This window comes from Phyllopteryx taeniolatus, chromosome 5 (assembly GCF_024500385.1).
Source record: "Phyllopteryx taeniolatus isolate TA_2022b chromosome 5, UOR_Ptae_1.2, whole genome shotgun sequence".
Classification (NCBI taxonomy): domain Eukaryota; kingdom Metazoa; phylum Chordata; class Actinopteri; order Syngnathiformes; family Syngnathidae; genus Phyllopteryx; species Phyllopteryx taeniolatus.
This window is the reverse complement of record NC_084506.1, coordinates 22,790,325-22,813,830: the sequence shown is the minus strand read 5'-3', so window position 1 is coordinate 22,813,830 and position 23,506 is coordinate 22,790,325. Positions and strand designations below refer to the sequence as shown.

The 23,506-nt window shown below is 39.8% G+C and overlaps 2 protein-coding genes across 2 annotated transcripts; both read left to right on the top strand.

Moving 5' to 3' along the window:
- The first annotated feature begins 4,819 nt into the window (after nucleotides 1–4,819).
- cav2 (caveolin 2) lies at nucleotides 4,820–11,207 on the top strand. The gene is made up of 3 exons (XM_061773866.1): nucleotides 4,820–5,241; nucleotides 6,400–6,587; nucleotides 9,347–11,207. Exons 1-3 carry the CDS (start codon nucleotides 5,089–5,091, stop codon nucleotides 9,495–9,497), a joined length of 492 nt encoding a protein of 163 aa, XP_061629850.1. The 5' UTR covers nucleotides 4,820–5,088; the 3' UTR covers nucleotides 9,498–11,207.
- A 1,520-nt stretch (nucleotides 11,208–12,727) lies between these two features.
- On the top strand, nucleotides 12,728–22,511 carry cav1 (caveolin 1). Its single transcript, XM_061773865.1, has 3 exons — nucleotides 12,728–12,870; nucleotides 13,999–14,193; nucleotides 19,912–22,511. The coding sequence occupies exons 1-3, from the start codon at nucleotides 12,835–12,837 to the stop codon at nucleotides 20,251–20,253; spliced, it is 573 nt and encodes a 190-aa protein (XP_061629849.1). The 5' UTR covers nucleotides 12,728–12,834; the 3' UTR covers nucleotides 20,254–22,511.
- Nucleotides 22,512–23,506: the final 995 nt, after the last annotated feature.

Sequence of the window (23,506 nt, the reverse complement as noted above, 5' to 3'; positions counted from 1 at the left end):
AAAAGAGAGCCAGCCCGGCCCTACATGCATTCCTGTGCCTGCCCCAGGCTGACTGAAGCAGGAACAAGAACATCTTTAAACAGTCTTCTGCAACAACTCTGTGTGTGTGTGTATGTGTGTGTGTGTCAGGATTAAGAAGAATTGAGTAAAGTGTAAAGATCCTGAAGGACGCAATGAAGTTTCTTATGGAAAATATGTTTGAGTGACAGACGATAATGACGCAGCGTACGCATGTTGTAGCTTAGTGCTACATTGTCCAAATATTTCTTAAATTATTATCCATTCACTGGTGTGTTTTACCTCACTGGATTATCCATGTAATAATTTATTTTATTACTTAAATCATTACATTAAATTGTCATAATTTAAATAAATATTTGATGTTTTGTAGCCTGCAGATAAATTGTTTTGTTATTTTTCCTGCAGGAGTGATACAGTCAGATTGTCCATACAGATATGGATTTTTTTTAAATTATTTATTTGATGGTGTGTTGTACCTTGCTAGATTGTACATAAAATTATTAAATTGTTACTTTAAAAATATAATTTATCCACTGGTGTATTTCAGCTGGCTCGATTGTTCATATAAATATTATTCAAATATTAATCAAATGATGCATTTGCTCCTACATTGTCAAAATAATAACAACAATAATAATAATAACTGATATTATTATTAGTTAATAGTATTATTATATCAAAATAATAATATTACTAATAATAATTATTATTACTATTGTTATTATTATTACATCAAAATAAAAATAATAATAATTATTATTATTATTTTACATTCCTTGATCCTCCATATAATGTACATAATTAAATTATTATATTAATTTATATTATAAATAATATAATTAATATTTTAATTATCATATTAATTTATATTCTAAATTATAATAATGCTATTATTATTATTTCAAAAATGTACATATGTTATTTTGGCAGTAGTAATACAGTCTGATAGATTATCCATACAGTTTTTAAGTTATTACTTTAAAATTTATTTATTGGTGTATTTTAGCTTGCTAGATTTATTACACAAATATTATAAAATTATTATTATTTCAATGATGTATTTACTTGTATGTTGTAACCTGTTATACGTTGTCCATAAAATTTGTAAATTACTATTTTTTAAATTATCATTTACTTTTGGGTGAGTTGCAGCTTGCTAGGGAGTGTCCAGATAATTATTATTTATTATTATTAAAGTGGCAGCACTTTGGACAACTGGTTAGAGCATCTGCCTCACAGTTCTGAGGTTCGGGGTTCAATCCCCGGCCCCGCCTGTGTGGAGTTTGCATGTTCTCCCCGTGCCTGCGTGGGTTTTCTCCGGGCACTCCGGTTTCCTCCCACATCCCAAAAACATGCAGGTTAATTGACGTCCCAAAAACATGCGTGGTAGGTTAATTGACAACTCTAAATTGCCCGTAGGTGTGAATGTGAGTGTGAATGGTTGTTTGTTTGTATGTGCCCTGTGATTGGCTGGCAACTGGTTCAGGGTGTACCCCGCCTCCTGCCCGATGATAGCTGGGATAGGCTCCAGCACGCCCGCGACCCGAGTGAGGAGAAACGGCTCAGAAAATGGATGGGTGGATATTATTAAAGTGTGACTCATTCCTTGGTGTACATATGTCCGGATGACTATGAAATCCATATTAATTGACATGCTTATTTACTCACTGGTGTTTTACATGCACGCTAGATCACAGTGTAAATGCCTTCAAAATGGTGCAAAAAATACTGGATTGTATGTCCCGACAGTGTGACACAATCAAATCATTGAACTTTTGCAAGAATTCTGGCCACGGGATTTGGTTTCATAATCGTGTTGCTGCAACATGAAAAGCCTCCGAAAGGTCAGAAAGAAACAATAACAGCAGAGCGAGCACATCCACAAACGAATAAAAAGTCATATTTGCTCTTATTGACAAACATTTATGAGCTTGGCCCATCAGAGACGCTTAAAAGGTGATGATGAAGATGAAGGCATGTGTCCCGAGGCCATGGAAATCCAGCGCAAGAACTGACTGACTGACAAGACGCGTTGCGGCACGCCGGCTCAAGAACGTCTTTGGTGGGGAAACAAGCCTCCGCAGCTCTCAAACATCTGATTTGGACTTTTTTTTTTTTTTGCATGTGAAATATGAAGCAGCATCACCATAGAAAGTCACACAAGCAAAACTAATCACGATGCTAAGCTAACGTGGCTATCAGATCACAGAGGAAAAGTTCAATAGATGACAATATGAAGGAGTAACACTTTTAGCTGTCAAATTACTATTACCTAGCACCAACCTTGCCTTGTTAGCTTATCTTCGTCAGTTAGCATAATCACCGCGTCAGTAGAATTTTGTTAGAATTTTGGCTAACAAGCGATACAAAAATGCTTGGTGAAATTCTCACTAAGGAATTGTGAAAATTCAAGTCATGGGACCTTGCTGAAGTGTACACAGAGTTGACTGGCTGGACATTAAGTGTGGCAAAAGTTATTGGGGAACCAAGTGGACCCAGTAAGCAATTGTCCCTGACAAACAACTAGTTTCTACTTATGTGAAAGAAGCTTTTACACTGACGGCATTCTTCCAACTTCACTGGGTTCTGTATGAAAGGCAACGGTAGATAAGTCTTGCATCTTCTGTTATGGCTCTGATGCGGCAATTTTACAGGAGGTCTGTGTGGAAGGTACTTCTATATGGCAAGTTTGTGGGATTTCTGTGGGAAAGAGGCTCTGATAAGGCAATTTGCTGAATCTTTCTGTGAAATAGGCTGTGGTGTGGCCATTTTACATGAGCTCTGTGTAAAATAGGCTCTCACAGGGCTATTTGCGGGATCTCGGTTTGAAAGAGACTCTTATGTGGCCATGTTTGGGGTTCTCTATGTGAAAGAAATGTGGCTGTTTTTCACGATCTCTGTGTGAAACAGACTCTGAAATGTCATTTTTGTTTGTTTGTTTTTTGTGTGAAACATGCTCTGATAGGGCAATTTTGTGGGATCCATGCGCGAAAGAGTATCTTATGTGGCCATTTTGTGGGATCTCTGTGTAAAAGAAGCTCTAATGAGGCACATTTGTTAGATCTTTGTGTGAAAAAGGTTACGGTGTGGCCATTGTATTTTATCTCTGTGTGGAACAGGGTCTGCTAGGGCCATTTTGCAGGCTCTCTGTGTAAAACTAACTCTGATTTGGCTTGTTTGGAGGAATCTCTATGTGAAAGAGTCTCTGGCATGAACAACCCCCCGTTGGCCCACAACCCTGTGACCTACAAGAATAGATCCACCCCTGCCTTGAGCAAATCTCCCTATTCTGAATCAGAACAAAAGCAAACTGTTATAAGATGACATCGTTAAAGCAGTATTCACTTGAGGATCATAATTAATCAATAATGTGATATGTACACAAATGGGGCCTTGAAACAAAGCATAAAGTAGATGAAACATTTTTTGATTCTGAAGCTTATTTTTATCCATGAGGCATTATGAATATAAACCGTTACTCTTTTAGTTTTTATGCATATGTAAAAACTGTATATAAAACCAGTTTATTAGTAGTTCTAAATGAGTTTTTAAGGTGATTTTTGAACAGATGGAAGGAGCAACGGGCCACGCCGCACACTCCCCTCACACACTCGTGTCACAAAGTGCATTTTGCGCATTAATCTAGCAGGATTTTGTTCTTCTATTGTTCCCGTTGGCCGGGTTGAACCTGATGAATGTTTGTCTGATGTATTTCTGCTTAGCTGACTCACACTGATGGCCCACTTTTGTGACTAGCCTGCCCCAAAACACCACACACACACACACACACACACACACACAGCTTGTTCCAGATTGTGGCGTCTACGCAAAAGCATGTCGCGTAAACAAATGTTCTGATTCTATTAAATGTTAGGACTATTGTCATGAGATTACAACTTTTTTCTTTTACTATTAAAAAGTGACACACTTTACTGGGGTGTACATGGTCAGTGATAGCAATTGAGATGTCGCCATGACAACACTCCTTGTTTTAGTCTATTTTAGTGTGTGAATGTTGTCTGTTTTAACAGTTGAAACTTTGTGTTTTAAGTTGCTGTCTTGGCCACTCTTCCCTTGGAAAAGAGATCCTTGCGCCTCAACTGGGCTGACCTGATTAAGTAAAGGCACAATAAAAATGTAAAAATCAGAACGTGCTGGAAAAAATACTAATATATTTATATTTACATAAATCAATTAATTAATAAAGTCCGTATTTGTATTCCAGTTTTTGTTATTTTTTGTTTGTTTTTTTGTACATGGAGATGAATTCCAAAGTGAAAAGGATATAACGCGTGTTTTCTGAAGCAAGAATAAAGTTGGAAAATTATCAGGAAAAAATAAGAATAAAGTAGTAACTTTCTGATAATATAGTGGTAATATGCAAAAAGTTGGAATTTTACAAGGATAAAGTAATCATATTCTCATATATATTGTCGTGATATGGTATTACGAGAATAGCATTGCAATTTTAAGATTTGCTTTAATGAAAATATGAGAATAAAGTCATATTTTTCTAAAAAGATGTAATATACCAAGAATCGGCTCGTGGCTATTATGTTGAGGAAAACGTCATCTTATCGGTTGCTGCTGTCCTCAAGATCCCGTCGACCCACTTGACCTTTTCCAGAAGATCATTTTAATACTATTCTACTGTCAGCCTGATGGTAGAAATGACAATGTCAGGGCATACAGAGAGTTTTAACATATGTGTGTGTGTTTTTAAAAAAACTGTAAATGTTCCCTTTAAGTGCACGAGTTGAATCAGTACTTCTCCCTCTACCAGAGTCCTTTTATAGCCAGCAGTGGTCCTTCAGTGACTGCACACGCACACGCACACGCAGAGCAGAGCAGCGTGCTGTCGCGCGGTTGACGGTCGACCCCACGCTGCTTTGCAGTGAGCGGGGCGGGGGTGGTGCCTGCTCCTGCTCCTGCTCCTGCTCCTGCTCCTGCTCCTGCTCCTGCTCCTGCTTCTGCTCGTGCCGCAGACGAGCGGAGCGGCTCGCTGACTGCGCACTCGAACCACAACTCGAAGTTCCAAGTGGGGAGCGAGCGAGCTAGCGGGCGACAATGGGTCCGGAGAAGGAGAAGTCGGACACGAGCATCATGGTGGACGAGGACGAGTTCAACAGGTCAATCGTACCCATGCTGGCCCGGAAGGAGGACCGGTTGCCGTCCGCGCAGGAAGACCGAGACCCCGACGACGTCAACGCGCACCTCAAGGTAAAACAAAAACAAACCGGAACTAACTAACCCAGCCTTCCATTGTTTTCAAGTCACCGTGACGCAGAAGTGGGGGGAGTGACGTCATTGATCACACAACCGTTGTTTTGTTAGCGCAGGTGTGCTTCTTCCATCACCGCCATCTCTCTCTCTCTCTCTCTCTCTATCAAAAAATACGACACCGCTGAAAAATTACCAATGCACATTTTTGTTTTAGTCTATAAACTAGAGACAACCTAGCCCCCAAATAGGAATATTGTCATTGACAGCCTTTATTTGCAAAAAAATGAAAATTGCTTAAAGTACCCAAAAAGATAATTTTTTTTTGTTTGTTTGCGTTGTTTTTTGGTGTCTTAATTTTTATTCTCGGAGCTGTATTTATAAAATGTTAAATATATCCAACATACAGACATATGTACAATCCTATTTATTCAATGTAGGATTGTACATGTATACCTGTTATGTTGGATATCTAAATAGAATATTTTTTAAATTAAAAAAATGCGCACCAAAAGGAAAAATAATAATGGTGTGTATAGCATTTTATCCCATATTTGAATTTTTTAGCCCCAAAGAATAAAAACAGTGTCTTTCTGGAGCCACCTTAATTTTTATTTATTTATTATTAGCCACCATCTGTCGCATTTTTATATTAAATATTACATTTTATATTTTTTCATATTTTTAAAAAATCTGAATATGGACATTAAGAAGGACAAATCATAATTCTCTATCACATGCCATCATTTATTTTAATTGTGCAAATAAAAATTGGAAGTAAAACATATTTTTTCGATAGAATTTCAATATTTTCCTTTTTTTTTTAGTTCGTATTTTTCTAAATATAAAAATAACATTGTACTTCCATAAACACGATGAGCACACTCGCGCAGGAGCTGCTGTGTTCCACAGCTCACGCCCAGCCACACACGTGCAGACGTCACGCGGCACGCCACCAGACCCCGCCTCTTAAAGGCACACGACAAGCATGTATCTAAGAGACGCCACAATACATACAGTATTTTTTCTATATTTCAGTTTAATAGATTCAAATGTGGGAGGGGTAAAACTATCTCAAAAATATATTTTTCTTCAAGTCACAATTACGCCCAAGTCAAAGTAGCGATGAGCGACTTTCTGTTTGTTTTTTGCCGTCAGGTGGGCTTCGATGATGTCATCGCCGAGCCGGCATCCGCTCGGACCTTCGACCGGGTTTGGATTTGCAGCCACGCCACTTTCGAGGTGGTCAAATTGGGCCTGTACCGGCTTCTCGGGGCGCTGTTGGCCGTGCCCCTCGCCTTCCTCCTCGGACTCGTCTTCGCCGCTCTCAGCCTCGTACACATCTGGTAAGCGACCACTGAGCGTCAAAGGGTTAACGCTGCGCTTTTTCTTTGGCTTGTGACAACGAGAATATGCACAGAAAATAAGCGAGTTCACGTTCAAAGCGGTAAGACTACTTTTTTTAATGTAAATATATACTTGTATGACAGTAACGGATGCACAAAATGAGACAATAGAGACAGGGAATAAAGTTCAAATATTACAAGAAAAACGTTTTTAAAAAGATAATGTGATTTTATGAGAATGATTTTTTATTTTAAGAGAAGATAGCTGTCATTTGAAGAGTTACATTGTACTACCGCTGGGCAAAGTTGAAATTTTATGAGATGAAATTAAGCAAAAAAAAAGTTGTCATATTATAACAATCAGGCTATAATAATATTAGGAGGAAAAAGTTGTAATTTTTCAAGAATAAAGTCGTAATATATTTTCGAGACAAAACTGGTCATTTCACAAGACTAGAATTATAACAGAAAAAGTTGTAATGTTACATGAACAAAGTTTGCCAAGAATAAAGTCGGAATATTATGCAAAAAAGTTTAAATAATAAAGGAAAAAAGTTGTAATTCTATAAGAATAAAGTCATAATTTTATGAAAAATAAAGTCTGAATATTATACAAAGATATGGTAATATTAAAAGAAAAAAAATTGTAATTTTACAAGAATAAAATTACATTTTTAGAAAAGTTGTAATATTTCGTGAATATAGTTGGAATTTTAGAAGAAAAAGTCATCATTTTACAAAAATTAAGTTGTAACTTTATACTAATTTTTTTGAATTATAAATGAAAGAAGTTGTAATCTTACAATCATAATATTCTGCAAAAAATAGAATATTGTAAGCAAAATTTTGTAATCTAATGACAATCGTCGAATTATTTTCGTAAAAAAATGTAATTTATGAGAACGAAGTTGTAATTTTTCAAGAATCAGGCTATAACATTATTCTGAGGGGAAAAAGCTGTAATTTTGTAAGAATGAAGAAGAAATATGCAAAAAGGTTAATAGTAAAAGCAAAAAGTTGTAATCTAATGACAATAGTCCTAACATTTAATAGAATCAGGCTTTAATATTATTGTGAGAAAAAAGAATTTTAGAAGAATTACGTCAGAATATTATGCAAAAGAAGTTGTAGTATTACGAGAATAATGTCAAAAAACAGTTGAGATTTTAGGAAAATAAATTGATAAATTTATGACAATAAATATGTAATACTGTATTATGCAAAATCAGTTGTCATATTACATGAAAAATTTCAATTTCATGAGTAAAACTTTTATTTCTTTGTATTTTCAGAAACATTTGATCATAATTGAACAAGAATCCGGCTGTGATATTATCGCGAAACAAAAAAGTAGTAACTTTACCGGAACAAAAGTGTAATATTACAAGATTTAAATCATAGTTTTACAAGCTAGTTGTAATATTATGCAAAGAAAAGTTGTACTATTACAAGAAGAAAAAAACCAAACAGAATATGATCCAAAAAGTGTACAAACAAGGAATTTAGGCAAATGTGCTCAATGCCGTCATTTGTTTTAAAAATAGTCGAGAGCCGACGCAGAAATGAAAGTGAGTTCGAAAGAGCCCGACAGACTATTATGGGATGTTTGCAAATGCTCCCAAGGCAAACATTGACACAAGCAATTTATACAGATGACGTCACTTTGCAAAATAGTGAGCCCTTTTCTCCCTAACTCTTATTATGATCATGCGGTGTGTTTTTTTTCTTCTATTTTTTACTGCTGACATCATCACGTGGGCCACCTGGATGCTGTTAAGCAGCAAGCTAACGAGCATATGAGCTAACAGGCAAACGGGCTAACCCAAAGAGAGCGCTCATTGATGGGAAATGCTCGTCGCCACCTGCCAAAAAGTGAGTCCGAGGAAAGTTGGTGCAAACGTGCCAAAAAAAAAAAAAAAAAAAGAAGAAGAAGTTCCACTGAGGATGGAGCGGGAGGAAAAAACAGACAAGATGCTTGACATGCTCTTCAACACCGGCGTGGTATATTCTTCAGACCCTCGGCGGCCATGATGGAGGCAGGAAGTTTCCGCGGGGAGGCGGGAAAGCGCTTTAGGCTTTAGATCGGCCATGTTCGGCCACCTCTGACACAAACAGGAAGTCCAGGTTACAATATCAACAGATTCTTGCTTTGAAAAGAAGTTTTCATCATAAAATCTCTGCTATGTAATGTTGGATGCTAGTAAAAATCAACAGATTCTTGTTTTGACCATAAATCCCTGTCAACATTTGTTAGATACTATTGAAAATCAACAGATTCCTGCATTCACAATCAGTTTTGAACACAAATCTCTGCCATATTGTGTTGGGAACCTGTTCAAAATCAACAGTTTCTTGTTTTGACAATCTGTTTTGATTGGTAACCCCGAAGCCACCATCTTGAGTTGAATAGCATTTAAAAATCAACAGATTCTGGCATTCACAATCAGTTTTTGACCATAAATCTCAGCCGACTTGCGTTGGCATTATCTTAAAAATCAAGTCTTGCTTTCACAAACAGTTTTGACCATGCAATCCCCATCAACGTGTTAGATACTATTAGAAATCAACAGATTCTTGTTTGACCATGCATAGCTGTCATCTCGTGTTAGAGAGCTTTCAAAAGCAACCAATTCTTGCTTTGAAAATGACTCGGTGTTGACTGCTTTGCCGTCTTGTTTCGAATTCTATTCCAAATCAACAGATTGTGTTCCCCATTGTAACCTTTGTCTTTTTTTTTTTTTTTTTTTTGCCCGTCCCAGGCTGGTGATGCCGGGCATCCGGAGCTTCCTGGTGGTTCTGCCGTCCCTGCAGCTGGTGTGGACGAGCCTGACGAACATGTTGGTGGCGCCGTTCTTCCGCAGCCTGGGCACGAGCTTGTCCTCTGTCCACGTCCAGCACGTGGACCAATGACGCACACGAGACGGATTCTCGGGGTCTCCGTGGAGATGTTGCCAAAAAATTGATGTTTGGACTTCTAGCGCAGTGCTTGTAAAACTGGGGCCCACCGGGGGCCTGCGACCTATAGTTTGGGGGTCAACTAAATAATTTGCAATAAATTATTGTGTGGCATCATTTAAAAAAGTGCATTCCGACACATCGTTAGCCTAATAGCGTAGTCGCCTAGGCAATTAGGCTAACTATATGGATGAGGAACTTAGCTTTGGGCCAATTAAAAGCCCTGATGCGAGTGGGACATCAACACATACATCTGAAATCCTTGCATGAACAAAGTCATCTTTTTATTTTTGGAACAAAAGCCTTTTTATTACAGGAATAAAGTCTGTTTTTGTTGAAGACAAAGGGCATATTTTCTCGAAAAATAAAGTCTCATTTTTTGAAGGACAAAAGTATTTTTTTCTGAGAAAATAGCCCCTATTTTATTTTCTTTTTTTTACAATAAAAACATCCAGAACAATACATGTAATACTATGAAAACAAGTTGTTGTTAAAATATGACTTTCTCCCCTCATTAAACTTTGACTTGAATATCATAATATTTCAACTTTATATCCGAAAAATATTTTAAAATATATTTAATAGTTTATTCTTGTAAGATTATGATATTTTTTTTATACCCGTAAAATATGTTGTAAAGATGGATTTTGTTTCTTGAAAAAATATGACTTCATTCCAAAAACATCCCAAATTTTTATCTCTTAAAAATTTGGAATTTGTTTCTGGAAATTGGCAATTTTCTTTTGCACTTTTACAAAATTTCTACGGCATTTAAGGGTACGCGTGGTAGTTGTGTTTAATTGTTTGAAATGACAAGGGTCATCATGACTTCTCAGTGGATATAAGTGGAGAGACCTTTAAAGTTTGAATATAATATCACAATATTACGACTTCATGTTCGAAAACTTCAACTTTATTCTCACAAGATAATTACTTTTACACTGACAATACTGTATCAGTCTTTGTTCTTGTTATGATGATTTTTTTTTTACCCCCTTGGAAAAAAAAATGCCTTCTTTTAACATTTCAACTTTTCCTTTTTAAAAAATAGGAATTTCTTATCATAACAATGAAATGAAAATAGGCCTTTTTTGCAATTAAAGAAATCTTATTGCATTTAGAGGTACACGTGGTAGTTATGTTTAATTGTAAAAAAAAAAAATGGTCAGTGTTACTTATCCATAGATTTAAGTGAAAAAAGCCTTTTAACTTTGACTTTAATATCATATTTTGACCTTATCTTGGAAAAAAATCTGACTTTATTCCTCGTAAGATTATGACTTTTTATTGCAATAAAATTTTGCGATTTAAGTGAAAGTCTTTTGGATGAAACATCTTTGTGACTAGACATGTCCAATTTGTGCTCAGATCAATTCTGTTTGGATACCAGATTGTTTTTGTTTGTTTGGTTTTGTTTTTAAAACTATGAACAAAAGTACGGGGATGCATATGCAGGTGTCCCAATACCTTTGTCCACATGGTGTCGTCTAACAACACAGGCTGCGGAGTGAGACATAATGCTGAGTCATGTTATGTTGGTTTTAAATATATATTGTAAGACGAACGGGGAGGGGAAGATGTATGCTTGTCGCACGTTTACGGGCTGCTTCTTTTTTGTCTGCTTCTGAACATCAAACTAATATAAATAAATATGATTGTTCTATGTCTTCTCGTCAATGACTTGAATTCCACATTTTTCCTTAAAAATACCTGTCTATAGTCGTACAATATGGAAAAAAAATAAAAATCTTGTAATGTTTATTTGGGGCAATGTTTACTTTTTTCCCTTTTTTTGGCACTTTTTGGGGCAAAATATGATGAGTTTAATGTCATAACATTACAACTTTTCATTTTGTAACATTGCAACCTTTATTGTGAAAGTGGACGTTCTTTCTTTAAATATTATGCCATTATTCCCATAACTGTACAACTTTTTCGTAATATTTCAATTTTACTCCTAAAACTACAATTATTTTTTTTCTAATATTGTCATTGAATACTCATACAAATACAAAAACTATTCTCATTAAATTAAGATACTGCAACATTTTGTTCTCAAAAATTATGACTTTATTCGTGTAATGAACTTTATAAAACATACCACTTATTATAACGGGTCTGTTTTCACACCAAAAAGCAGTCATGCAATATTAACATCATAGTCATCATCATCATCATCTTGTAATTACCGGCAACAAGAGCAATAGTGATGTGTTCACTCATCTGTATTATTTAGATATTACAACTATTTGCAACTGTCAGTGGTGGGGCAGCACCCTAGCGCCCTCTATTGACCAGCTGTCACTGTATTTAACAAGTTAACAAGATATCTTTGCAGTTTTCCATCAACCTGGTTGATGTTTATTTTAATTTTTTAAATTGTTTTTTTAGGGGTGGGAGGGGGGGGCACCTTGGTCCCTCTTTCCTGGGGCCCCCAGAGGGTCTAGAAATGCCCCTGCTCGCTAGGGGCTGCTGTAAGCCCCAACTCACACCCAGACGCTCACACGCAGACTAACCGGCCAACCCAACGGCAGCTGGTGACGCCACTCAGTAGGCCACACCCATTAAAGGCACATATCCAACAAACGAATACTACAGTGCGTACAGTAATTACACTTTGTAAAACCCCTTTACATTGTTTTATTGTGATTTATACAACACAGTGCTATTTTTCAGGATTGTTTGTGATTGTTTTTTGTTTTTTTAATCTGACATGCAAGTAAACTAAATTACGATCTGGAAGGACTTAAAATCCAAAATCGAGGCACCACTGTAATTGCACTTTTTTTTTTTTTTTTTTTAATGCAACCCTTATACAGCTTGGTAAAAGTCCACTGATGAGGTGTATCCCCCCGCCCCCCACCCATTTGGGGGAATGCGGCAAAGTGTTGGCTCCACTTGATCTGGCTTGTGCTGAACGGCGCGTATATAAACACCTTGTCGCTCCCAATTATCGCCCAGCCCTCGGCCGACAAGAAGCCTCTTGTACTCCTGCCTGCAAGTCATTCCACGCCACACCAGCACCTCTCCACGCGCACGCGCACGCTCACTTTTGACATCACAGATCACGACACATCAACTCCCTCCTGCAACCTGGAAGCTCCTCCACATCTTCTCATTCTAATCACGTTCGCTGAGGGGGAAAAGGTCGGGAGAATAAATCACCGTGGGAACCCCCCCCCCCCCCCCCCCCCCCCCACCCCATACACACCCACCTCCTTCCTCTTTCCCCAATTTAGCTCCACGCCTGGCAGCCGCCGGATTGCTGTTTCGTCGCTAGAAGGACGACATCATGGCAGGAGGACTGAAGAGCACCGAGCCTGAGGAGGTATACGAGTGGGCTACGCCTGGTTTTTGTTTTGTTTTGTTTGTTTGTTTGTTTTTTATCGTAGAGTTGCGTCTTTGCACTGCATTTTGTGTGTGTGTGTGTGTGTGTGTGTGTGTGCCTCGCGATCTCTAGCACCAGCCGATTGAATGTGTAGGACCCCCGGCGCGTGCGCATTAGCGGGACCGTGCGACATTTAATTCCCCCGCGCGGAATTTTTGCGCGTGAACTTTCCGTGCGTAAAAGACGTATTGCGCACGCTGTGAACGCAGTTTGAAACTTACGTTAATGTCGCTCGCCCACACACACACACACACACACACACACACGCACATGATAAACACAAGACACACTTGATGACGTCAATTTCCAACTGGCACTGGTGCGACTGGCAGCTTTTTCGCCACGTGCTTTTGAGCACTTTTTCTAGCATTTACTGCACAATTAGGCGTTTGTGCCTGTGTGTGTATGTTTACTAACTTTTAGTTCGGCGATTCTCCAAGTGTGGAAAGCATGCCACTAGTGCTGTATATATTATTTATGTACAGAACATGTCTACTTGAAAAGTACAGTACTTCTTTTTTTAGTGCAGCTCAGTTGTATTGAACTTTTAGGAACAATACATTTGCATTTAATCTTGAAGGTTTAAAAAAGAAATTTCCAATATTATTTTATTTCACTTTTATGGCCAATACCTTTTCATTGAGTCATTACTTGAGTAGTTCTTTATAATTTCTAATATTTAAGTGCCGTGTTAATGTTCACAGTATGCATAACGTTAAAGCGGCTTACAATAATATTAATACATATACTTTTTAGGAATAAAACTTTTTCGCTTTTATGAACACTTAGGCCTACTACGTTACCTTATTTTAATGTTGGTCTTTTATATCATATCATATCATGCTGAGTTTGTGCGCACGGGAGGTGTTTCCGGGTGCGTAATTACGCACGGACAAGGCACGTCCAAGCCTTTTTGTGAGGGGAGGGGGTGTTACTGAGGACCCCTTGTGGCTGTTTGGTGGGGTGTGGCAGCGCTCCACCCAGTGCAGCCACTCCACTCTCTCACTCCTTCCTCCTCCTCCTCCTCCTCCTCCTCGTCCTCCCTCACTCCCTCTCCGTCTCGCGCAGGAGTTTGTGCGCTCGCCCTTCATCCGAAAGCAAGGCAACATTTACAAGCCCAACAACAAGAAGCAAACGCACCAGGACGGCGGCGACATGGACAACGACAGCCTCAACGAGAAGTCCATGATGGACGACGTGCACACCAAGGAGATCGACCTGGTCAACCGAGACCCCAAGCACATCAACGACGACGTGGTCAAGGTATTCCAATTTTTTTTAATGTACATATGACGTCATATTAATTGAGAGAGAGTTTACTATGTGGGGGGTAAAATGCAGCCAAGAGGAAACATGCTCAATTTCCTATTGTTGGAGCAGAAATTTCTTTCCACAAGGCTCTTGCACTGTTTATTTCATTTACGTTTGTTGCCCCTAATAAATAAAGTGAGTGGTGGAGTGGCGCCACCTGTTGTCAGCCGGCAGGGATGAGGTGTGTGTATATAAATGTGTGTGCGTGAAAAGCCTGGAAAAGCAGGGAAACACCCTTATTGTGGACATGGCATCCCTACATAGCCACACCCCGCTCAATTTCCAGTCGACTCCCGTCCCATGTGACCATAGCTTTAGCACTACTGTGAACCCCCGTTTATCGTTTAACATTACACACTCACTCGCATTAGCTGAAAAAAAAATCTGCCATGAGACCATGCAAAAAAAAAGAAAAAAAAGTTATGCCCCTTACTCACGCTTTAAACCTATTGGAACACATTTTTTAAACACACTGTAAACATATTTGAACGCCCAAAACAAATTTCAAGCGTAAAATATAATGAAAATACTGTACTTATTAAAATGCTTGTCCATGCATGTGCTCTTTAAGAGGCGGGGCTTGGTGGGGAGGCGTATGAGTGTGAGCTGTGGTCGACAGCAGCTCCTTTGTGAGAGTGTGCTGTGTTTTACTGTTCTCCCGGCCTTCACTAAGCGGCTGAAAGATGCATCGGTAACTGTGGCTCTCCTTTCCCACACGTGAGATAGTACTGCATACTATAAAAAGCCCATAAAAAAATAGTTTTAACTTTACAACTTTTTTCTTGAAATATTTTAATATAGATTTATATTCATATTATACACTTTTTGTAATGTTTTAATTTGTGTAACAAGATTTTTTTTCTCGTCTATTTTTTTTTTTTTTAACATTATGTTTTTATATCATTTTCAAAACTTTTATTTTGTACTCTACCTCTTATAATGTTTTGAATGACATTGGAGCATTTAGGGGCATTCATTTAAATACATTTAGAAATATCGTTTTGACTTGTACTTATTTTATTTTAAAGCTGAATAATTTAATGCACGCAATGCTTTTAATGCATATCTTTATGTTGTATGATATGATCCCGTACTGTACGACTTTAACACTGGTTGATACATTAAAGCGTATCATGCAAATATGCCAGTATTGTGGCAGACAATATGATCTTTCGGCATTGCCATGACATCATTTCTTGTGCTTTTCAAAATATTCCTGAATATTTTAAAAGAGAAGACAATTAGCACATACACGCATTTTGTCACAACGTGCAAGTCGTTTATGTGTAGAAATGATAAGAAGTAAAGTTGAATCTTTTCACTTTTCTGCGTCTCTTGAGAAATGAGTCAGACTCTCCGACCTCCTCCACAATCGGCCACAATCTTAACATCCCCAGTGGAAACATTCAATTACGCTCGTTACTCTGTCTGTAATTATATGTAATACAAAACATTCTGAAACCCGAGAGGCGGGGTCCAGCCCGGACTGGTCGCCAGCCAATCGACTAGTTGCAGATATCAACAACCAACACTCACATTCACACCTATGGACAATTTAGAGCCTTCAAAAAACCCATTCTTTGGAATGTGGCAACAAATTGGAACCCAGAACCTCTCAACTGTGACACAGATTTGCTAACCACTAGGCTGCCATGCTTTCACATTTTGGGTGTAAAAACACTCTTAAAGGAATTCCTTCAGGCAAGCATTTAGAGGCGAGGAGCACCTTTTGGGCTTTCCGCCCGCCCAACCTCCGGACGGGAACGTCAACTTTTCCACATCGTTGCTTGGTGATTTGAGGTCACTGACTCAACTCTGCCACACGCACACACACACACAGGGAACCCCTTCCAGCAAGTTACACACACGCAAATGCAGGGCGGTTGAAGGGAGCTGCAGCTTCCGCAGCTGGTCTCAATCACCGCGCCGCATCAGAACCACGCGTGCCGCTTCGGTTCACTCGCTTGTGACTTTCCATTCAGACGCGGTGTTTCCATAGCTGAGAGCAGCCACTTGCGTGCAATAGAAGGTCTGTGACGCAGCCGCTTGTTCATTGTGTTCTGCTCGTTAGACTCACTCAAAGTGGTAACAATGGGTGACACTTGGCAATGATGGACGGGTGGTTTTTGCATGTGTCTGGCTCATAGTTCTGAGGTTCGGATCTGGACTCAGGCCTCCCTGTGTGGACTTTACGTGTTCATCCTGTGATTACATTCCAAAAATATGCATGTTAGCTTCACTGAAGACTAAATTTCCCATAGGTGTGCAACCAGTCCATTATTTGTGTGTATGTGCCTGGACATTGGCTGACAACCAGTCCAGCGTGTACCCCACCTCTCAGCTGTGATGATAAACTTCATCTTTCTCATGACCCAAATGAGGACGAGCACTACGGAAAATGGAATATGGAATAGTCCTATAAGTTTTAACCACAGTTAATGTTAACATGTAAAAACAATAAAACAATCTTAATGCCGTTGAAAAGTAAACAAAGTAGGAAAAAAAGAACAAAATCACATATTTTATTTTAAGGCCCAGGTGGAAGGTTTGTTGCATTGTGTTGTAAATTTTCATTATTTTATTGTGAAACAGCATGTGACCCGAGCTGACACTTCCTGTCACATGCGAAGCCCCTATAAGGGACACAAGAGTCCATTAACATGCTTCTGTCCCACTTTGTTTGAAGATAGCGCTCTAAGAATAGCACGTCGCTTTTGTTGTTGATGCAAAAATAGGGTTGCCAGGGCGACACGCGTGGGGGTGGGAGGGGCTCACATGCTTCCACGAGACTCCAATTGGGCCTCAGAAGAAGCTTTTCGATGTTGCTGATATTCACGGGCTTTATTTGTTATAGTGCTATCGTCTGGCCTCTTAAAAGCGCCAGAACAATAACACACATCAGAAAGAATTCGCTGTGAGATTTCCAAATAAACACTCAAGTGTTTTAACAAGCGCTTTAAAGTGAAAAAATAGCCTTACTATGATGATTATTATGAAGAGCCCTGCTGCTACTTTTATTCAAGAGGCCTCTTGTACTCTCCTAGTTCAGTGTACTTCTGGAAAGTGGCTCTATGAAGCTTTAATAATGTTACTGTAACTATTTTAAAAACGTGGGAATTTGCATAGTTTTACAATGGAAAGGTGAAAAGTGTATCGTATCGTCAGGGTGCTGAAAAGACAGCACACTATTTCTTACATTAGAAACGTGGGATAATTTATACCAAACCCAACTGAATTGAACAATACTGGTTGGTGGAAACAAGACTTTTGTCTTGTGATTGTTTAAGTTGTTGACACTATATATTTTACATAGGTCTTTATTAAAAAGAGGTCACAGTGTTGTTATTTTTTAGTACATCCAGTCCTGATGCGAAGCTAAGCTAATGAAGATGGATCTACTTATCAGAAAAATTTGGAGCTCCACCTAAGACCTCAAACATTAGCATTGTGTCCATGCATTTAGACTAATGCTAATAGTACTAATGTGCATTAGATATACATATACAGTAGTAAGTCCAGTTTTTGTGCTAAGATGGCACAACTGAACTCGATTTACTTGACAGAGGCATTAGGATTGATCTAAAATGTTATCTTAGTGTACATGATGCACGATACGCATGTAGAGAAATGCTAATGTATGTTCACTAGACGTTTTTAGCATACCCAGTCCTTATGCTAAGCTAGGCTAACTAAGCTGGATCTTCTTGACAAAGGCATTAGCAAAATGGGCGTGTCAATACTTAGGGTATATTCGGAAATTCAATCTGACGCCCAAACTCAACTTTGACAGTGCAGTGCTCTGAGAGGCAAAACACGCTCCCTTTCTTTGAATTTATGAATGACCGCCTTGCCTGAACAGCTTCCATACTCGTCCTGCCTGACGGTGTGATGCTCTGTCTCCCCAGTCAGAGCGGCCAGAGTGCGCTCTGGCAATTTCAGAGTGTGGCGCTCTGAATAACCGAACAGCACATTCCCACGACGCTCTGAGTTTCCGAAAAGGCCGGAGTGTACTGAGCGCACTTGGAGTGCATTTCCGAACGTACCCGTAGTGTACATGCTGAACGACACACATTCAGACCAATGCTAATCTGCGTTAGCTACAGAGCTAGCATGCCTAGTCTTTATGCTAAGCTAGGCTAACCGTAACTCAACTCAATGTACTTGACAGAGGCATTAAAAGACAAGTACACAACTTGGTAGAGAATATAGTATTATTCTTTTCTATTCTACTGTATTAGGAATTAATCCAAAGCGTTATCATAGTGTACATGTTAAGCAACATGCATTTTGGCTAATGTTAATGTGCGTTTGGTCCTTATTTCTGCCTATCTTATGCTAAATTAGGCTAACTAAACTGGATTGACTTGATAGCGTTATTAGATGGGTTCATCTGAAAAGTCCAACTTTATCATAGTGCACATACGTAGACATACATTTAGACTGCATGTTTTTAGCAGTCTAGTCCTTATGCTAAGCTCACTAAGCCAAATCCACTTGACAGAGGCATTTGGAGTTCATGTAAAACCTCACGGATGTTGCCTCCATGAGAACAATGTGAGGTCTACAAAGTTGAGAAGGATAAATATTGACGGTGAGCTCACGAAGCAGGCGAGAGGAATGACAGGGAGTGTCGGTGGTGTGTTGACGCTTCAACGTGACCTTCGCGCTTCCAAGCGGGATGATCCGCTTGGAAGCGCGAGGCCACCTAAAAGAAAGGATTTTACCTTTGCTTTTTACTACTTAAGTCAACATTTTCTCACTTGTTTTCCCCCTCCATGTAAGGTGCCAACGTAGAATGGGGGTGTAGAAGTTGATCCACCATTGTCACCAACGCGCTGACCTTGCCATATGTCAAATTTTCCCGCACTGGCTGTGTGAACGTACAATGTCTCGTTTTGGCGAGTTTGATTTGGTGAATACAATAAAAGCTGGTTCTTTTCAGGAAGGTTCCAAATCAATAGTTTGTCTTCTTTTTCAGAAAGTTCCACTTCAACCATTTGTCTTCTTTTTGTGGATGTTCCACATCAATCATTTATTTTCTTGTAGGGAAGGTTTTAAATCAATAGTTTGTCTTCCTTTTAGGGAAGTGCCACATCAATACTTTTCTTAAATAAACGACCAACACCAATAGTTTGTCTTCTTTATGGGAAAGTGCAACATCAATAGTTTCTCGTCTTTTAGGAAAGAGAAACACCAAGAGCTTGTCGTCATCTTATCTTTTTAAGAAAGTACAATGTTAATAGTTTGTCTTCTTTTTAGGAAAGTGACACCATCCATAGTTTTTCTTCTTTTTAAGAAAGTGCTAAATTAATTGTTTTTTTTCTTTTTTTTAAAAGAAAGTTAGTCTACTTTTAAGGAACATGCTACAGCAATAGTTAAAAAAAAATTTTTTTTTTAGGAAAGTGCAACGTTAAACGCTTGTATTCTTTTTCGGAAAGACTCACAAAGAGCTAATCTTTTTAGAAGAGTGTACAATCAATAGTTTGTCTTCTTTTTAGAAAATTAATGACGCAGAAGATTGCAAAAAGTATAACTGATCAGTTTGAAATCACTCTTTGTTAATCGTAAAAATGTAATTCACAACAGCACACTCTAGTGGATTAACTGATAAACCATCCATTCCCACTGACAGTTCTATACCCTTGTCACTGGTCTTCTTCAATCCCTCAGGTGGACTTCGTGGACGTGATCGCGGAGCCAGCGGGCACGTATAGCTTCGACGGCGTGTGGAAGGCCAGCTTCACCACCTTCACCGTCACCAAGTACTGGTGCTACCGCCTGCTGACAGCACTGGTGGGCATTCCGCTGGCGCTGGTGTGGGGCATCTTCTTTGCCATCCTGTCCTTTGTGCACATCTGGGCAGTAGTGCCCTGTATCAAGAGCTACCTGATCGAGATCCACTGCGTTAGCCGCGTCTACTCCATCTGCGTGCACACCTTCTGCGACCCGCTCTTCGAGGCCATGGGAAAGTGTTTCAGCAACGTGCGGATCAGCACCACCAAGGAGGTGTAGGCGCCATACTGAAGAGGATTCATAGGAATTCATGGGGGTGTGGGGGGTTGGTGGGACAGAGTCTGATAGGACATTTTCACAGGTTGGACATTCCAAGTTGAGGGACTGGGAGGGGGGTGGTATTTCTTTGTGTTCTAGACCTTTCCCTCATGTTTTAATCTATTAAAATCCAAGTGCACACAAAAGCCCCTCCACGCTGGCCATCGAAACTGTCTTTTTCCCAGCTCGTTGTCCTTTGTGTAAGGTAACGGATACAAGAAGGGTGTGTGGTGGGGTGAGGGTTGAAGTTGACCTGCAAATTGGCCATCTTCGGGTATAGTATCAGAGGAAGATGGTGTCAACTTTACCACCCTGGGCTTACTGGCCACGCCCCTTTGTGCCAACGCAATTGTGGCTATCCCAGACACATCTTATTTATCAGAATGTCCCTCAATGTTCCAACTTCAGCGGGTTCTGCCTTCAAGGCACACGCAAATAAATGACGAATAAATAAATGAATTGGCAGGAAGCTGGTATGAATGTGGCGTAAGAGAATTGGTCTGATTTTTAGCCCAATTCCCCCCCTTACTAATAAAATCTGCAGAAGCAAGCTTTTGACATAGTATTAGAAGCGGATCGCTGGAAAAGTGTTAAACTTTTAATGCCACAGATTCATTGGCCACACCCCTCCGTGTCGAAAGCAGTTGTCGCTGTCCCAAACACATCTCATTATCTAAATCTATTAAGTTGCAACAGCCCTGTATACGCACAATTTCCCCCCTTCTGAGGGTTGTCTCTGAGTGGCTGTTAGGGTTATGCCTCCGATGTGCCAAGTTGTAAGGCATTAAGATAACCTAGCCGATTTTGAGCTCGATTCTGCCCCCTTACAAACATAATCTGAATAAACCGGCTTTTGACATAAGGAGTATTGGAGGTGTAACTCGGAAGTCAAGGTACCATTGAAAGCTGCAATGGTTGTGTGAACGCAAAATTCGTCTCGTTCTGTTTTAAAGGCAGATGTGAATGAATGCCAGTACTTACCGTTATGTTTCTGATGTGACAAAAGGTTTAAAAATGTCCGATTATGAACCCGGTTCCGGCCCTTCTGTACAAAATCGTCAAAAACCAGAATATTGGATGTCTCTTCAGATTATCCTGCGGTGTGAGGTGTGTTGAAGTGTGATTTTTTTTCCAACAATTTACAATTAAAAAAATCCTGCCGCAGACAACAGGTAATCAGGAAACGAGCCAAAGCCGGTTTCAGCTGCAATAGAAGTTAAGGAGTTAGCTTAAAGCTAGCCCAACGTCTTCTACTTCTACTCCGACTCTTGATTGTGGTTGATTGATTTTTATTCTCATTTGTGGGGTCCCTTTATGTGTGTACCGGGTTTAGACAAACCGACATTCACCTTGTTCATGTTTGCTCATGGAAGGACGGTGGTCGCAGCGCTAGCTCGGCGGTGGCCCGAATCCTGCTGACACCAAACAAAACCAAACAACCATTGATCCTTTTGCCCCCGCTGTGACCTCAGAAAACCACCCCCCGTCCCTCCGCCCCCCGACCTGGCTTTGCTGCAGTCAGACACACTGAACCCGCCGCCACCCTTTTTTTCGCCGTCCGCCACCCTGGAGACCAACACACCGCCTGCACTTATTCACTTGCTTCAGCTTATGAAAAAAAAAATGCAATTCACCTTTGCGCTTCCCTTTTTAGCCTCCTGCTTGAAAACACGAAGAACTTGGGGCGGCTTACTTTAGCGGCTAACTAACATACTGTACCTGCATACTGCCATTATTGCGTATCAACGTGAACAATATGCAATAAAACTGAATGTCGCTGCCTGCTAACGGTTTGTTTTAGCTTAGCATAGTCTGCTAGCTCGCTAGCTAGCTAGGTGACGACTGATTTCTTGTAAAGACTTGACTTAGACTCTCTTTGCTTTTGAGTTGTTTTCACATACGACAGAAAAACAACGTTGGTGATTAGCGCGTTAACGTTTTTCGTAAAGAACTAACACTTTGTTAAAAACGTAAAAAGCTGACACAAAGTGGGAGGTGCTTTTTGTGTTGCCATTTAAGAACTCAATGTGATATCTCCCATCAGGCAAGGGGAGGGCTCAGCTTTTCACGTTTGCATGCTTTGTCTCTCTTTCTGTCTACCTGCTGTCTTTTTTCCCTCTCACAGGAGGCTCAAAAGGTGATATTTTTATATATAAAGTTTTTCACCTTGCTTTAATTGTACAATACCATGCTGTGCACATTAAAGTTGAATATGACCACGTCTGTGTGTGTGTGTATTTGTGTCAACCTCACGAGGTTATCTTCTTCTTAGGAAAGTGTAAAACCAATTGTTGTTCTTCTATTTTGGAATCCATCCATCCATCCATCCATCCATTTTCAACACCGCTTATCCTGGTTAGGGTCGCGGGGTGCTGGAGCCTATCCCAGCTGACTTCGGGCGAAAGGCAGACTACACCCTGAACTGGTCGCCAGTCAGTCGCAGGGCACATATAGACACGGACAACCATTCGCACTCACATTCATACCGTCACTGAGTGGGAACTGAACCCACACTGCCTGCACCAAAGTCAGGCGAGTGTACCACTACACCATCAGTGACTCTATTTTGGAATGTTCAATATTAATAATTTGTCATCTATCTAATCAAGTGTACTATCACTAGTCTGTCTTCTTTTTTTGGAAAGTACCACATCAATAATTTTGGGGGGGAAATTCCAACATCAACAGTTTGTCTTCTTTTTAGGAATGTTCCACATCAACAGTTTGTCTTTGTTGTTTGTTGTGTCAGGGGTGTCCAAAGTCCCGCCCGAATGCCATCTGCACATTTTTTTAATTGATTAATTGCACTAATTGCAATTATTCTATTAATAAGGGTTATGAGAAAATGTTAAAATGTGAAACATACTACACTATTTTTGAAAGTCAATAAAGTAATGAGCGGCACGGTGGACGACTGGTTAGAGCGTCTGACGACTGGGGTTCAATCCCCGGCTCCGCCTGTGTGGAGTTTGCATGTTCTCCCCGTGCCTACGTGGGTTTTCTCCGGGCACTCCGGTTTCCTCCCACATCCCAAAAACATGCATGGTAGGTTAATTGACAACTCTAAATTGCCCGTAGGTGTGAATGGTTGTTTGTTTGTATGTGACCTGCGATTGGATGGCAACCAGTTCAGGGTGTACCCCGCCTCCTGCCCGATGATAGCTGGGATAGGCTCCAGTACGCCCGCGACCCTAGTGAGGAGAAGCGGCTCAGA

Excerpts from the sequence above, each read along its gene's own strand:
- cav2 (XM_061773866.1), top strand. The coding sequence starts at position 5,089 with ATGGGTCCGGAGAAGGAGAAGTCGGACACGAGCATCATGGTGGACGAG. Across the intron at positions 5,242-6,399 it reads ACGTCAACGCGCACCTCAAG|GTGGGCTTCGATGATGTCAT; the intron begins GTAAAACAAAAA and ends TTTTGCCGTCAG. Across the intron at positions 6,588-9,346 it reads CTCAGCCTCGTACACATCTG|GCTGGTGATGCCGGGCATCC; the intron begins GTAAGCGACCAC and ends TGCCCGTCCCAG.
- cav1 (XM_061773865.1), top strand. The coding sequence starts at position 12,835 with ATGGCAGGAGGACTGAAGAGCACCGAGCCTGAGGAG. Across the intron at positions 12,871-13,998 it reads AGAGCACCGAGCCTGAGGAG|GAGTTTGTGCGCTCGCCCTT; the intron begins GTATACGAGTGG and ends CGTCTCGCGCAG. Across the intron at positions 14,194-19,911 it reads TCAACGACGACGTGGTCAAG|GTGGACTTCGTGGACGTGAT; the intron begins GTATTCCAATTT and ends TCAATCCCTCAG.